The sequence below is a fragment of the Myxine glutinosa genome, chromosome 9 (assembly GCF_964187855.1).
Source record: "Myxine glutinosa chromosome 9, kmMyxGlut1.1, whole genome shotgun sequence".
NCBI classification, from domain to species: domain Eukaryota; kingdom Metazoa; phylum Chordata; class Myxini; order Myxiniformes; family Myxinidae; genus Myxine; species Myxine glutinosa.
In genome coordinates, this window is record NC_136269.1 from 24,708,126 (window position 1) to 24,725,065 (window position 16,940).

The 16,940-nt window shown below is 43.9% G+C and overlaps 1 protein-coding gene across 1 annotated transcript in view; it reads left to right on the forward strand.

The window, feature by feature from the left end:
- Positions 1-1,405: 1,405 nt before the first annotated feature.
- Positions 1,406-16,940, forward strand: part of LOC137435543 (thrombospondin-1) — a 69,648-nt gene continuing 54,113 nt past the window's right edge. The window contains exons 1-9 of the mRNA XM_068129432.2: positions 1,406-1,600; positions 2,006-2,116; positions 4,175-4,731; positions 4,837-4,921; positions 6,445-6,635; positions 8,208-8,336; positions 9,261-9,354; positions 9,926-10,096; positions 14,601-14,777. Of these exons, the coding sequence (XP_067985533.2) occupies positions 2,041-2,116; positions 4,175-4,731; positions 4,837-4,921; positions 6,445-6,635; positions 8,208-8,336; positions 9,261-9,354; positions 9,926-10,096; positions 14,601-14,777 (1,480 nt within the window). The 5' untranslated portion in view covers positions 1,406-1,600; positions 2,006-2,040. The remainder of the gene's footprint in view (positions 1,601-2,005; positions 2,117-4,174; positions 4,732-4,836; positions 4,922-6,444; positions 6,636-8,207; positions 8,337-9,260; positions 9,355-9,925; positions 10,097-14,600; positions 14,778-16,940) is intronic.

Below are 16,940 nucleotides of genomic sequence, written 5' to 3' on the forward strand. Positions count from 1 at the left end.
AAATTGAGACATGGCTCATTGTAAAGAACTCTCCATGGGGAATAAAATATGCTAATGATGATGTCATAGGTGCCTCCATTATGACGTCATAATTCGACAAGTACAAAATTTCATCTGATAAAGATGAAATTTCTTGAGCACCATCAAGGGATAAATTGGTGGAGAAAAAATAATAATGATGACGTCATCGGTCACGTGGTTCGGCCGCCATATTTGTTTTTAACACAAAAGCCTTAAAAACCACTGAAAACACATCCTGGTGGGGGTTTGCATTCTCTGATTGCTCTTTCTTGTTACTTTTGTCATTCGAAGCGGTCTTGGAAAAATGCCATCATTAGTTATCTTAACACAGATATTCACCATAACATTGATTTCACCCAAGATGGAAAACTCCATTGGGGAGGGGGGCAAATTAAGTCACTACAACTTCCATCGTGTAACCGTTCGTCCTCCTGTCAAGTCTGGTTTAGATTATATAAGTAACGACCGAATGTATTGCGGCCAGACAGATAGACAGACAGACAGCAAATTGCGTATTTTAGTATGACGATGGTATATCAAAATTACATTTCAATTCAAGATGTGATATGTATTTTCGTTTTTTACATAATATTTGATTAAATTGCCATTTATTAACAGTCAGAATAGTTTGGTAATCTGTAGAGTGACCTCGTGGTGAGGGTACTGATCTGGCATTTCAGAGGTTCTGGGTTTAAAACCTAAAATTCTGCTGAACTCATCAGTATCAAGGATTTGATATTCGAAACTTCTGGAAACTTCGCTCGCCTCCGTAGATAAAACCCAGCTGTATCATTTATGATCATCCTCACCTTGTTTGATCTCCATATGGCTCCAGTTCACACTTTGCGGTTCAGACTCACCACTCTCAGGGCAACTTGGGATGCCCATTAGAATGATACATTTGAAAAGGTAGTGCTGCTCCAAATCCTTGTCATCAGATTATTTTTGGAAAATTTTTTGATTCTCAATGAATCATTTAATCAGATCAATTATTGCAATGGATTCGATGAATTGTTTAACTTGGTATATGGTGACCTTAATACGTATATGATGTTGAGCATGGCTAAGAATCCATGTCCTCCAATGAGAATGGCTATGGGTGTAGTCCGATATCCCAGGCATGATATTGAGCATTGATCGACCTCGAAAGGTCCATGTTTCTCCAGATCACGGTCCGGGTGAGCGTTTCCACTTAGCTCCCGCAGCACGATAGGCGGGACGATCCAGGACGACTTCTTGGCTCTCGGGCCGAGCAGCGCAACGCCCACTTAATTCCAGGCAAGTGAATAACCGTCCCCTGCCGTCCTTAGCCTCCCTGATTGATACAAAGCCCGGGCGGAATGCACCACCCCTATAAAAACGAATGCAGCTCCTTGGACTCGTCATCATTCCGAGGTCTTGGTTTGCTCGGCACGGTGTGGATGCTCAAACAGGGAGCACCTTGAAAACCCTCTGACTCAGGGAATCGGGGAATCTTCTTCGAGGAAAAGAAGCAGCTGCTACAATACAGACTCGGAGCATCTTCAACTTCACAACTCTCGTTGAAAGTTTTAATATCGACACAGAGCGATACTCAAAGGTAAGTCAGAATATTGCAGGTATGACATGTAGTATTCACCTGGATATACAGTATTGTGGTGCTGGCTATTTTAAAGTTATTTAATTTTATTTATGAATGTGTTCAAACAGTTGAATAATAATTGAATATGTTTCAAGCAGCATGTGCAGAGGATTCATCCGAGTGTTTTTTCCATAATATTTCATGCCTTTTAAACTTTGTGCCAACAAAGTTCTTTGAGAACTGCTTTTCGGTTCCTGCATTTGCCTTTGTGATCGTGCTGTGATCTTTTGGAACCCATGACGTCATCCGATGGCACGTCTCATGATAATACACAAGAGTATAAAAGCACATGTGTATAAACATGGCTCAATTTGAACTCCAAAGAGGACAAATACCGGACAGAGTGTTTATCTTTTTTTCCAGCACTTCAAGTGTGCACCATCCGTGTGGACAGCGTTATGATCTGGAGGGGTTTACGGATCCTGGTGGTCGTGGCTTTGATGTCAAACTTCTGCAGCTGTCTACGCACAACAGGTATGCGAGGTACACGCCACAAGTATGCTAGGTACTCAACAGATACACACCTTTTTATGCCGGATACTCGTCATGGGGTGACTATACCTATTTCAAGACGTCACAACTAGAGAACAAGATGAGTTTTCTGCGTTTAAATATACTCTCAACTTTCAGTAGATGTGAAACGGTACTTCATTCGATATATGTATATACCAGATCAGACAGCAAGACAGCAAGACAGCAAGCAGCAAGATGATAGCAACAAGATGCAACATTGCAAGATGCAAGAACAAGATTCAGACAGCAAGATGATAACGATATAACACTTTATGAATAATATTGGAGATTGAGGTGTACATGTATGTTGGTAGGACTGGTAGGTAGCTTAGGTATGGATGGGTGATTGTGATGTCTGGAAGAGAGTTTTGTCAAAATGTGAGTGTACCTTTGGTTTTTGTTTCTTCCTCACCCCCAAAAAAGTAATAATGAAATTGTGCATATGTTTATGTATATGTATATGTATATGTACATGTACGTGTACATGTATATGTATATGTATATGTACATGTACATGTGCATGCACATGTATATATGTATATGTATATGCATATGTATATGTATGGATATGTATATGTATATGTATATATGTAATGTATATGTATGTATATGTATATGTATGTATATGTATATATATATACTGTATATGTAATATATGTATGTATAGTATATATGTTATATGTTATATGTGCATATATGTTGTATATGTGTTTATGTTATATATGTATGCATGGTATAAATGTATATATGTTATATGTTATATATGCATATATGTGTATATGTTATCTATGTGTATATATTATGTTATATGTGCATATATGTTATATGTTATATTTGCATATATGTTATATAGGTATATATGTAATTTATGTATATATATATATATGTATGTATATATATATATATATATATATATGTATGTATATATATATGTATATATATATATATATATATATATATATATATATATATGTATATATATATATATATATATACATATATATATAAAATGAACAGGATTCAATTAAATTGATATACGTGGGAAAAGATCAGGAATCTAGTGGAGTTTATAATAGAGGACATGGACTTGTCCCCCCATTGGAGGCAGATCCCCTCGTGTTCAGGCTGTTGGTGCTCCTATGGTTGGCAGCAAGTGCCCCGGAAGCATTGATGGAAAGAGAGTGGCAATCATATGTGTGAGAAAATTGGATGATTGGTCAGGGTCGCCCAGATAGCTCAGATGGCAGAGCACTGGTACAGTTTTCCAGAGGACCCCTGGGTTCGATTCCTCGTCTGGGTATGTAATTTTCCCACTTATATAAATGGTATATATGTATGTATATATATATTGGTTAATTATGCACCCCGAAATTTAATTGGTGACGACACCAGATCGAGTTGGATTCCAGCTATTGCTGCACAATCTGTCACATGGTCTTCTGCCCCACCAAACATAACCAGGAGGCATCACCATTATATTTAGCGGTCGGGAGTTCTATGAAGATGATTAAGTTATCCGACCTGGACGATGCCGTGATGCTGCTGTCACTGTTTGAAGTGATGTGGTGTTGATATAACACAGGCATGATGGGCCACATGGCCTTCTCCTGCATCAAAGTTCCTTGTGTATCCTTGTGCATAATTTTAATTGCTAAATAAAAAACCCATCATTCTGAGTTTACCACATTATTAGATTGCTTGTGCCTTGTTCTGGCTCATGAGCTCAAGAGCAATAATGAACAGGTTATTGGACTCTGGGAGATTAAAGGAAAAGAATGGACCCTGAGCCTCATAGTTTGAGAAAAGAATTTCTGATATTTGCTGCCCTCACAGTAACCGACAACGCCTCTGTTTTTGCTCCTTCACACCACTCTTTTCTGTGATTAAACAGCCACATCCTTTTATTTTCTGCCTGAATCTCCGCCAAAGGCACACATGCGTTTGGATGGCAAGAGACCAATGCATATTATGTGCGTTAAAAAGAGAGTTGTCAGCCGACATGCACGTGTCCATTCACAGATGGGGTGGAAGATGAGGGCATTGTCTTCGACCTCTATGAGATCATGAGACTGCGTGGGAGAAGACCCGGCATTCGGCTGGTCAGGGGCCCCGACAGGGACAGCCCCGCATTCAAGGTGATCCACCCGGAGCGTCTGCCCGTGACCTCAGGTGAAAGCTTGCGGGACCTTCTCGAGACGATGCACCGTGAGCGAGGCTTCATCTTCGAGGCGACTTTGCGGCAATTCCCGCTTACCACCGGTGCTCTATTTGCCTTGGAGAGGCGAGACGGCTCCGAGTGTCAGTTCGAAATCGTTTCAGACGGTCCAGGTAACAAGTTGGAAGTGCATTACTCCCTGGACGGTGTTCCTGGCAAGGTGTCATTCTTCGACGTCGATCTGGCAAAGGGGAAATGGCGCTCATTCTTGCTGTACGTCAGCACAGAGCAGGCCAAGCTGTATGTGAACTGTCGATTCATCAGCAGTGTCCTCTTAGAAGTACCCTTTTACAAGAAGCTCAGCATCTCCGACAGCAATCTCTTCGTGGCAAGAGGCAGCAACCCCAAGCACAATTTCAAGGTGTCTTTTACTTTGAGTGACATATCCAATGTTTTGCGCTTGTCTTTGTTAAACATGTCTTGCTGATGGATTTCCATCTTGATAATCCTGAAATATGTCTTACAGGGATCGCTGCAGAACCTGCGCTTTGTTTTTGGAATGCCGTTGGAGGTGCTTCTTCAAAACAAGGCCTGTCCAGAATCAATCGCGAGTGAGTAATCTTCTACAATCTCAAATGTGTTTGTCGTGGGTTCAATTAGCACCTGTGGAACCCATTTTTGTTTCACCTTGACTGTATCCCAAGTGGCAGTCCTGGCCTTTCTCCAGGCCAGGTGGCCAGTGGCAGTCCTGGCCTTTGTCGTGACTGTATCCCAAGGACTCAGCATATGGAGAGCAGGATGAAAGCATTTTAACATTATTAACATTTCATATTCCCTTCAAGATTTAAAACCGATGAAGAATCACACTTGTAAAAAGTTTCTTCTTTGATGTCTGGAGCATGTAATAAGGTCATGGAAATTGGGAAAGATGTGAATCTATGGAATAGCTCCCAATCTTAAAGCGGTAAAGCTTCACCAGTTAGAACATGAGCGCGTTTGACCTTTGCAAGAAAGGGCAACTCTATTGCGCATTCCTTCGTTCTCACCGGCCCAGTTCGAAGCTCGAGAGGTAGGTAATGATTCTTCGTTTAAAAAAACGCCTGCAATAACTTTGGTTGCCCTAACATCGTTAAAATTAGGCATGCTGATCGGTCGTCGCCTGAAAGCTTTTCGATATGAAAAGCTGAAGGGAGAGAGTAAGGGACAAAAAGAACCACCTTTATAGGCCATTTTTCCCCGCAGAGCAGGGGTTGGCCTTTTTTCCGTTTTTTCCTTTTCCTTTTTCCCCCCTTTTTCCTTTGGTCCCCTTTTTGAAGCAATGTTTTGCAGCTGGATGCCCTTCCTGCCACCAGCCCTGTTAGTCGCCTCTTGCGACACACAGGGAATTACCAGTGAACTGGTACTCAATTTGCTCGACCTCGGAAGGATGACAGGCTGAGTCAATCCCCCTGGTGTTAATTCGTCGATCGACCGGGATTCGAACCCAGGATTCCAAGCCGGCACCCTAACCGCTAAGCCAACACCAGGCTTGGAGAGAGCATGGGGACGTGATAGATAAAACAATTACCTGTTGCTGAGGATCAGCGTTTCTAGACGTCATTGTGCACGGCCAATGATTTGTACCACTCAAGTCACAAATTACTTAATTTCCTTAACTTTGCTTGAATGTTATTATTTTAGGCCGAAGCAAAATCATACGTTCTCCATGTATTTCAGAAATGATGGAAAAAACCCCCATAAACTGTAGTATAATATTGCTAGGGGCCTGGCAGGATAGACTCGACAAGAGGTATGCAAACTGAGCTCTGAGCTGCTTAGCTTGGATTTAGAATCTTGGTTCCAGCTATAAACTACCTCCCTGATGTTCTGCAGGCAGGCCGAGGCATCAATGTGTGTGCCGTCCCTTGGATTGGACGTTAAACTGGACATGCGCTCCATCAGCAGTAGTTGGTGGACGGTAAAGATCCCACAGGGTCAAATTCCTGCCTTGACTGGCTGCTGCTGGGAAGGCAATGGCAAACAACCCATCATATCCTTTGCCAAGACAATGTTTCGGCAACACTGATGCTCTGTATTAAGAGTGCGGTTCGGCTCATAATGATGATGTTGCTGTGGTGTGATCTTCCATTTACAGTTCAACCTAACGATGCAAGAATGTCCGGATTAAGCTCAGGCCTGGTCGATAATTACGTGGCCCAGAAGATGAACCAGAGGTTGGACAACGGCTACTGTGAATACTCCTGCAGAGATTTCTCGAACATGTATACCGAATTCCAAGGCTTCAACCTGATCGTCAGCAACCTGATGAAAGACATTGAGCACATGGTATGCCATTCTTTGCTGTCCATCTCCAATGAATGTCTGATTGCAGAGTAATTCTTTAATGCAGAGGCTGTTCCCCTTTAATGCAGAGGCTGTTCTCCTTTAATGCAGAGGCTGTGCCCCTTTAATGCAGAGGCTGTGCCCCTTTAATGCAGAGGTTGTGCCCCTTTAATGCAGAGGCTGTGCCCCTTTAATGCAGAGGCTGTGCCCTTTTAATGTAGAGGTTGTCCCCCTTTAATGCAGAGGCTGTGCCCCTTTAATGCAGAGGCTGTGCCCCTTTAATGCAGAGGCTCTGCCCCTTTAATGCAGAGGCTGTTCCCCTTTAATGCAGAGGCTGTGCCCCTTTAATGCAGAGGCTGTGCCCCTTTAATGCAGAGGCTGTGCCCCTTTAATGCAGAGGCTGTTCCCTTTTAATGCAGAGGCTGTTCCCTTTTAATGCAGAGGCTGTTCCCTTTTAATGCAGAGGCTGTTCCCTTTTAATGCAGAGGCTGTTCCCCTTTAATGCAGAGGCTGTTCCCCTTTAATGCAGAGGCTGTTCCCCTTTAATGCAGAGGCTGTTCCCCTTTAATGCAGAGGCTGTTCCCCTTTAATGCAGAGGCTGTTCCCCTTTAATGCAGAGGCTGGGGGCTATTCTAGGCTTGTAGGCCATCTAGGCTTGTAGTTCCCCTTTAATGCAGAGGCTGTTCCCCTTTAATGCAGAGGCTGTTCCCCTTTAATGCAGAGGCTGTTCCCCTTTAATGCAGAGGCTGTTCCCCTTTAATGCAGAGGCTGTGCCCCTTTAATGCAGAGGCTGTGCCCCTGTAATGCAGAGGCTGTGCCCCTTTAATGCAGAGGCTGTTCCCTTTTAATGCAGAGGCTGTTCCCTTTTAATGCAGAGGCTGTTCCCTTTTAATGCAGAGGCTGTTCCCTTTTAATGCAGAGGCTGTTCCCTTTTAATGCAGAGGCTGTTCCCCTTTAATGCAGAGGCTGTTCCCCTTTAATGCAGAGGCTGTTCCCCTTTAATGCAGAGGCTGTTCCCCTTTAATGCAGAGGCTGTTCCCCTTTAATGCAGAGGCTGTTCCCATTTAATGCAGAGGCTGTTCCCATTTAATGCAGAGGCTGTTCCCCTTTAATGCAGAGGCTGGGGGCTATTCTAGGCTTGTAGGCCATCTAGGCTTGTAGTTCCCCTTTAATGCAGAGGCTGTTCCCCTTTAATGCAGAGGCTGTGCCCCTTTAATGCAGAGGCTGTTCCCCTTTAATGCAGAGGCTGTTCCCCTTTAATGCAGAGGCTGTTCCCCTTTAATGCAGAGGCTGTTCCCCTTTAATGCAGAGGCTGTTCCCCTTTAATGCAGAGGCTGTTCCCCTTTAATGCAGAGGCTGTGCCCCTTTAATTCAGAGGCTGTGCCCCTTTAATGCAGAGGCTGTTCCCCTTTAATGCAGAGGCAGAATCTGTGTGAGAATGTTTAAAAACAGGGAATTCTGACAACAATCCTGCTGTTTGAGCAGACTCCCGAATCAAAACAATATTAAACAGCAATTTATTTCCGCCAATGCTTGTGCCGGAGCCAGGCTCAGTTCATGGATGTTTCCTGGCAGGAGAAAGAGAATGAGATTCTGCGTAACCGCCTGGAAAAGCCCAAAGAAAGCAAGTGCTGGCACGATGGACGGGTGTACGAGAATCATGCTGAATGGACGGTGGATGGCTGCCTCTCTTGCGTCTGTGAGGTGTGCCCCTTTGAGCAAGTTCATGCAACCACGGTTAACCTCTCTTGTAATAATTATGAAGCCGTTCCTCTGTGGAGGAACTATGGGCAATAACATTGAGGTTAATAACAACATTGGGCCGACAGGATGGCCTACAAGCCTAGAATAGTCTGACAGGATGGCCTCCAAGCCCAGAATAGCCTCGTTTACTTCTTAACTGCCCGTGCAATGTGTAATGGGATCTTGACGTATTGTCATTGCATGGAATCCATGGATATATCTGATGGAAATGCCTATACTGTGGCTATGTCACTCCACCAGAATCGAACCTAAAGATAAACCTTGAACTGTTTTGGGACTTGAATAGAAACTCTTTGGTTTGTTTCTTATTGCGCAATACATTTTTAGTGAAAGGGGAACGCGTTTAAAGCCTTCTCCATGGCACGCTGTTCCGAGCTTTCCTGGAATGTGATTTGCATGCTAGCTAGTATTCCATAAAGCTAAACGTACATCCACGCTTGGAGCGAGAGGCCGAACCGCCCGCCTATGGCTGAGCAAACCACACTGTTATTTTTCCGTTACATAATCATAACTTGGAAACAGGGGGACATGGGCCGGATGTGCGAAGAGGCCTTTCGATCTCGCATTGTGCAAACTGTTATTCGATGACTTCATGTTTTCTTGGGATCTTCCAGTTTGTATTAATATCATACTGCGAGCATTTTCCAATGGCCTGCGATGGTGGCTGGGCATCACCTGGCCCCTTACAGAGCACTGGCAGCCATTCAGAATTGACCTTGGCCATAGATTTGATTCACAGGCCTTAAATTAATTTAGTAAACAAAAGTTTCTTCTAAATAACTTGAGCCAATGTTCCACGACGTGTTTAACGTCAGTGTGCAAATGTTGAAGCGACTTACGTTTTTGTGAACAATTTTGTTGCAGGATTCCAAAACTTTGTGCAACCAAGAATTTTGCCCACCAGTGGCTTGCATGAACGCCACTGTTCTGGAAGGAGAGTGTTGCCCAAAATGTTCCGGTAAGGAATTCCATTTTCCAGTGAGGATTCTCCTAAGTCGAAAACCCAAATCCATCCGTGTCCTCCAGGTGTCACGAGATTAAGAGTGCGGGTTGATCAAAAAAAAATGCAGAGTCTGGAAAAATGTCAAAATTCCCAAAATCGGGGGAAGCTCGCGTGCTTCTTGAATGATATCAAACTTAAAACATACTCTCTGCACATATTTCCACTGATTTCAAAGTGTTGAACTTTTGGGAAAGCACTTTTTGCTGTCACTGCACAGGAATCCTCATTCCAAGCAAGCCATGACATTCCACCTGCCAGCGGCCATATGGACCTTGTTTGCTGCTTTGTGCTTAATGCTTTTGAACTATTGGTTCCCTTGGCATTTTACCTACAGGAGGAACATTGTCTTCTTGTCATCTTGTGTGTTGTTAATTTGTCTTGATCGGTATGTTTTTTGTGGAATTATAGCATTGCATTTTTGAGCTCTGTCTAATCTTGATTGATTACGCCTGTACTGTGTGTGTGTGTGTGTGTGTGTGTGTGTGTGTGTGTGTGTGTGTGTGTGTGTGTGTGTGTGTGCCTGCAGCCAGCAGTCGAGAGGATGGATGGTCCCCTTGGTCTGAGTGGACCGAGTGTACCGCATCATGTGGATTTGGCTCCCAGCAACGCGGCCGGTCCTGTGATCGAACCAGCAGTGCATGTGGCGGACCATATGTCCAAACCCGCAAATGCATTTTGCAGGAATGCAACACACAAAGTGAGTTCCTCATTTTCGTTGAACTTCTTTGAACTTCTTTGTTACCCTCGCCAGAGGAGATGGTATTGCATTTGAGTCTGTTTGTCCGTTTGTCCGTTTGTCTGTTTGTTTGTTTGTCTGCACAGAATAAATATGATTTTCTCTGCAACCGTTGGTCCGACTGACAGGAAATTTTCACCATAGGTGCAACTCCACCTGTAGAATTTTTCATGATAATTATGACGTCATAGGTCACGTGGTTCGGCCGCCATCTTTGAAAAATCGAAAAACTTTGCACCTCTATATTTCGGAAAGTGCTGAATAGAAAAAATTGAGACATAAATCATTGTAAAGAACTCTCCATGGGGAATAAAATATGTTAATGATGATGTCATAGGTGCCTCCATTATGACGTCATAATTCGACAAGTACAAACTTCATCCTATCAAGATGAAATTTCTTGAGCGCCATGTCGACATAAACTGGTGGAGAAAAAAAGTAATGATGACGTCATCGGTTACGTGGTTCGGCCGCCATCTTGGAAAAACCGAAAAAAATTGCACCTCTATATCTCCGAAAGCACTGAATAGAAAAAATTGAGACATGGCTCATTGTAAAGAACTCTCCATGGGGAATAAAATATGTTAATGATGATGTCATAGGTGCCTCCATTATGACGTCATAATTCGACAAGTAAAAAACTTCATCCGATTAAGATGAAATTTCATGAGCATAATATAGGAATAAATTCGTTTGGGAAAAAAATAATGATTACGTCATCGGTCACGTGTTCGGCCGCCATATTTGTTTGAACACAAAAGCCTTAAAAAACACGGAAAATACATCCTGGTGAGGGTTTGCAATCTCTGATTGCTCTTTTTTCTTGTTTGAACAGTGTTATATGCTTTCTGATAATATCTTTATACTATATGGTGTTTATGGACATGTTCCTCCATGAGCCTTAGCCTCTGGATTCAATAAATTCCCACATTTGATAACTGTTATAAATTTGCTAGTTGGAAACACATTCAGGTATTTTGTATTGACCATATAAGGAAGTTGAGTTCCAATGACGTATTGGAGGCATTCTTTCTCAAACACATTCATATGTTGCCATGGAATATCTCAAAAGTGGAATGGAGATCCACCTATACCCATGTGTTTTTTTTCTTTCTTTCTTTTAGACACTTTGAACTTCTGCAGTTAGTTGCACACATGTCCACATCTTCATTGTGAACAAGATTAGGCTATAAAATTTGAATTGTCTGAACTCTGGGGATTCATATGGAACTGGAGAGTATACTTAGCTTACATTTGCCATAATCTCCATGGCAACAAAACAGGCAGCTGCAGAGAAGTTTGCCATGAATCTTTGTGTAGCTGTTAAGTTCAGTGATGAAATAACGTTCCAAAGGAATATGAATTTAAAAAGTTTTTATTCCTCAAACAAAGTGACCAGCTGTGACGTCACTGAAGTTGGACGGAGATTATGTTTTCACCCCCTTGGAATGTCTCAAAAAGTTGTCGATGGTTTTGGACGGAATTTGGTGGACAGGTTGGGTATGTGACAAAGACGAATTGATTCGATTTTGGTGAAGATCCTGATCCGGATCCTGATCTGAGAATTAAAAAAATATTTTTAAACTGAATCTTCATTAACAAGATGTTCGGGCAAAAACGATATATAGCACGATATTTCAAAAAGTTGTGGACAGATTATGACAAAACCAGGTGGGTAAGTTGGTTAGGTGACAAGAACAAGCCGATTCGATTTTGGTTCAGATACAGATGCAGATCCGGCCTATCAGTGGGATACAACAACATGCATTTTAAAGGCCATTTTCCCTGCTAGAGCGGGGGTTAGCCTTGCGGTCCCCATGACAATCTTCTCCATTTTGCCCTATTTTCTGCATCTCTCCTTGTTAACCCCCTTGCCCGCATTTCTTCTTCCACCATCTTTAGCCAAGTCTTTTTCGGTCTTCCCCGTCCTCTGCTTCCTTCTACATTCATTTCCATCACTCTTCTCAACCAGTCACTTTCATCCTTCCTCAACACATGACCAAACCATCTCAACCTGTTCCTCTTCACAGCATCAATCACAGGCTCTATTCCCATCATCTTTCGCAATTCATCATTTGTCTTCCTCTCTCTCAACGATACTCCACACATCCACCGAACCATTCGCATTTCCACCCTTTCCAACCTTCGTTGCTGCTCTACGTTTATTACCCATGTCTCGCTCCCATAAATCATAACACTTCTCACACATGCAGCATACACCTTTCCCTTCAGCTTCAACGACACTCCCCTCATCATCAGCACGCCACCCAGTTCCCGAAACTTCTTCCATGCACATCTCACTCGAGCAACCGTTGCCGAGTCTGATCCACCTTCTCCATTCAGCATGTCTCCGAGGTAGCAAAATGTTTTCACACCTTCCAGCTTCACGCCATCTCCAAGATCCAACTCAACATTTCCTCCATCTGCAGCTCCCTCTGTGCACACCTTACATTTGAATGTAGCTGCCACACTGGTTAATGACCCTCTCAGACCACTACATTTTTGATGAACCCACTCAGCGCACATTGTACATTGAATGGAGTTCACTCCGACACCCTTCCTACACACAGCACAGGGCCACTTCCCAGTTCTTTCCACCTCACCACATGCTTTACCACTTGCCATCACCTTCGTCTTTCCGATATTCACCTTCAGACCTTTTGTCTCCATACATTCCTTCCACGTGGTCATCTTTTCCTTCAGTCCATCCATACTTTCCGCAATCAACACCAGATCATCTGCATACAACAACTCCCACGGTAAACCCTCCTTTACGTTCTGAGCCAGCACCTCCATCACAGCTACAAATAGTAATGGACTTAGTACCGACCCCTGATGCACTCCCACCTTCACCTCAAACTCACCACTGTTCCCGTCCTTCGTCCTTACAGCTGTGCGCGCTCTTTTGTACATTGCCATCACTACTCTGATCAACCATTCCTCCACTCCTAACTTCCTCAATGCCCATGTCAATACTTTGCGTGGTACCCTATCGAATGCTTTCTCCAGATCAACAAACCCAAGAAACAACTTCTTCCTCTTCTCCATGTACTTCTCCTGCAACTGCCTCACAATGAAAAGCGCGTCTGTCGTTCCTCTTCCTGGCATGAATCCAAACTGCATTTCGTCGATCTTCACTTTCTTCCTTATCCTCCTCTCCAACACCCTTTCCAATACCTTCATTCCATGCTCCAATAACTTTATCGCTCGGTACGAGCCACACTCCAGAGGGTCACCTTTCCCCTTGTATAGAGGGACGAGGGTACTCAGTTCCCAATCCACTGGAATGCGGCCTTCTTTCACCACCAGATTACAGATCTCTGTCATTCTCTTCACACCCCAACTTCCTGCTGCCTTCAACATATCTCCCACAACTCCCGTCGGCCCTCCCGCTTTTCTACCCTTCATTGCTTTTATCGCTTCCTCAACTTCCTTCTCAGTTATCTTCTCTGCCGGTCCTAAAACAGGGTTACTCTCTATGTTGCCATCCCATTCATTCTCTGTATTCAACAGCGTTTCCATATATCTTTTCCATCTTCCTTTAATTCCATCTGGGTCAACAACGATTTGGCCCACTTCATCCTTCAAGCAACTCACCCCCATCACATCACACCTCTCTTTCGCTATCTGCTTTGCAATCCTGAATACTGCTTTCTGACCCTCTTCAGTGGGATATCAGTGGGATACAAAACGTAAACTGCTCACACTTGTGGAGGTATGCGATCTATCGAGTGCCATTCTAGTTCCATTTGTTTCTATTTTGACAATACACACTTTGGATGTGACATTTGTACCAATGACGTTTCAGTAAGCACCGCCACTCAGTGGAGTCCACCTCTCTGGGTATTGTCAAGATAAGAATTTGGAATTTGGCCAGGTACCAGCACACAAAGACTTGCACTTGGTACAGGGTAAAGTTCTAACCATAGTTCAGGAGATGATTGTGCATCACATCTGTCTCTCCTGGATTCTGTAGCATCTAAAGCTCCCAAAATTGTTGGAATCTCCTGCGACAAGGCTGAATCAAAAGGCCTGTTTCTCTCACATCGCAAACACATCGGTGGCCTCTGGTTTTTTTTTTTAACCACCTCTTCTCAAGCATTGCTGCCTCTGCTCCATCAGTCCTTCCACCCTCTCCAGCGATTCCAGGATGCACGTGTTCTTCCAGAAACCCCTTCCTGATTAACCTTCCAAAAATCTAGGCTGAATGCACCATCTCAACTCCTCTGTTCCTGTTTCTCCTGTCCATGGAACTGCCTTCCAGAGGCCAATCTTTCCCACCTCCCTCTATGACTTCAAGCAAGCATTGCTCCACTACCTCGTGTCATCCCCCATCCTGACCCATGATCTTTATTACCCCATGAACCTTTCCTAACCCAATGCTCTTACTTGCTGATTTCAGTGTTTTTCTCCCCCTTCTCTCTCTACTATGTGTCTTTACCGAGGATATTACGTGTCTTTACAGTCAAGCAGGATGGAGGATGGAGCCACTGGTCACCATGGTCGTCCTGCTCTGTCTCATGTGGGAATGGAATGAGCACACGTATCCGTCTGTGCAATTCACCAGTACCACAGCTGAATGGAAAAGACTGCCCCGGCAATGGCCGTGAGAACAAACCCTGCTTCAAAACCTCCTGCCCTGGTAATGCTCCCACTTCCTTTCTCATTATTTTCATTAAGATCTAACAAAATGCAGTGCTCTTTCTCAGCAACGCAGCTGCGTTCTTATATCAGCGTGTCTTGTAATCTCCAGAAGCATCTTTGGTAGTCCTGAGCTCCTCATATAATTGTATCCATATACAATATATAAAACACAGTTTGTGTGTGTGTGTGTGTGTGTGTGTGTGTGTGTGTGTGTAATGTTACCGATAGACTCCGAAACGGAAAGGCTCACGGACTTGATATTTGGCACAGACATGGCCATTGAGCCTGAGAAGAACATGGCCGACCTAAAAATATTTGACGAGATCCATATTTTTTATTCATATTTACCTCAGCGCATTTCAGCGAGGAACATTATACAAGGAATCTGAGCGGTGGCAGAGCAGCGCGCTGATTCGCTCAGAGCGATCACGTGATGTTCCAACTTTGCCGCCATAATCTCACAGTTATGCGTTCGCACGTAATTCAGTTTTTTCACATTTCAGCGAGGAACATTGCCATTCACACCACATAGGTTTTTTGTTCTTTCATCTTTAGATCCATATTTTTAGCCATAATGTAGCGAACGTAGCGTTAGCATAACGTAGCGTAGCGTAGCGATCCTCGCTCAGGATCTTCGTCAGGTTCGCGAGCGAGTTAGCCAAAACGTAAAAGTGAAAATATATCGAATTTTTTATTCATATTTACCTCAGCGCATTTCAGCGAGGAACATTATACACGGAATCTCAGCCGGTGGCAGAGCAGCGCGCTGATTCACTCAGAGCGATCACGTGCTGTTCCAACTTTGCCGCCATAATCTCACAGTTATGCGTTCGCACGTAATTCAGTTTTTTCACATTTCAGCGAGGATCATTGCCATTCACACCACATAGGTTTTTTTTCACTTTCATCTGATATTTGTGATTTATTTCAAACAAACTGTATTTCCCATCTACACGGCCATGTATTCCTATTAACGTTATGTAAAGTACATAAATTGTGTGGATTACATCATTTGTGGATGTGATCAATTGCCAGTAACCATCTATATCCCTCCCCTCCCCTTCCCTCCTCCCCCTCCTTCCCCCTCCCCCTCCCTTTCCCCCCTCCCCCTTCCCCTCCCCCCTCCCCCTACCCTTCCCCCCTCCTCTTTCCCCTCCCCTCCCCTCCCCTCCCCCTCCCTTTCCCCCATACCCCTTCCTTTCCCCCCTACCCCTTCCTTTCCCCCCTACCCCTTCCTTTCCCCCCTACCCCTTCCCCTTCCCCCTCCCTTCCCCCTCCCCCCTCCGCCTCCCCCCTCCCACCCGCTCCTCCCCTCCCCCTCCCCCCTCTTCTCCCCTCCCCCCCTCTTCTCCCCTCCCCCCCTCTCCTCCCCTCCCCCCCGTTCCCTTCCCCTCCCCTTCCCCCCGTTCCCCTCCCCTCCCCTTCCCCCCGTTCCCCTCCCCTCCCCTTCCCCCTCTCCTCCCCTCCCCCGCCCGGCAATGCCGGGTACTTCTGCTAGTATAGATATATAGTAATTGCCGGCACAACATCACACACATTTTAAAGGTACCTCTCAGTTTTTGGAAAAATAGGATATAATCATCTGGAGGAAATTTTGCTGATTAATGTCAACAACTGGGAATGCCGTGCTTAGTGTGAAATAAGCACAAGACAGGACCATGTGTGGTGGGCCGTTAACATGTTATAGGAGAATGTTTTTTGATTCACCTTTAAATCAAGAAGTTTTAACAAAAATCTGAAACATATCAATGGATAAAAAGACTCAATCAAATAATGAAGGATGCTTTACTCCTATCTGCTCCAAATTGTCATCATCATTATTTTCATAATAGTATTTGCGATTTGACACGTTGTTTTTGGTCTTATTGGGTGATACAACAGATGATTGAGAATAGTAAAAAGTTGGCCCTCCTCCATGCTTCTCATAAGGTCATTTCATGCATTACAAACTTTCTTAGAGTTCTTCCCATATTCGCAGGAAAGTTTCATGATCAATCCTTCCTCGCTCATTCGGTTCGCGATGAAATCAGTAATCACGAGAAACTTTACTCCACTAAATGCACAACCACACACCACTAGTAAAACATGATGCAGTTCACTATTAACATTATTACATCATCAAATGCAACCTACACTTCATAGAGCTATATAAATGTATGTA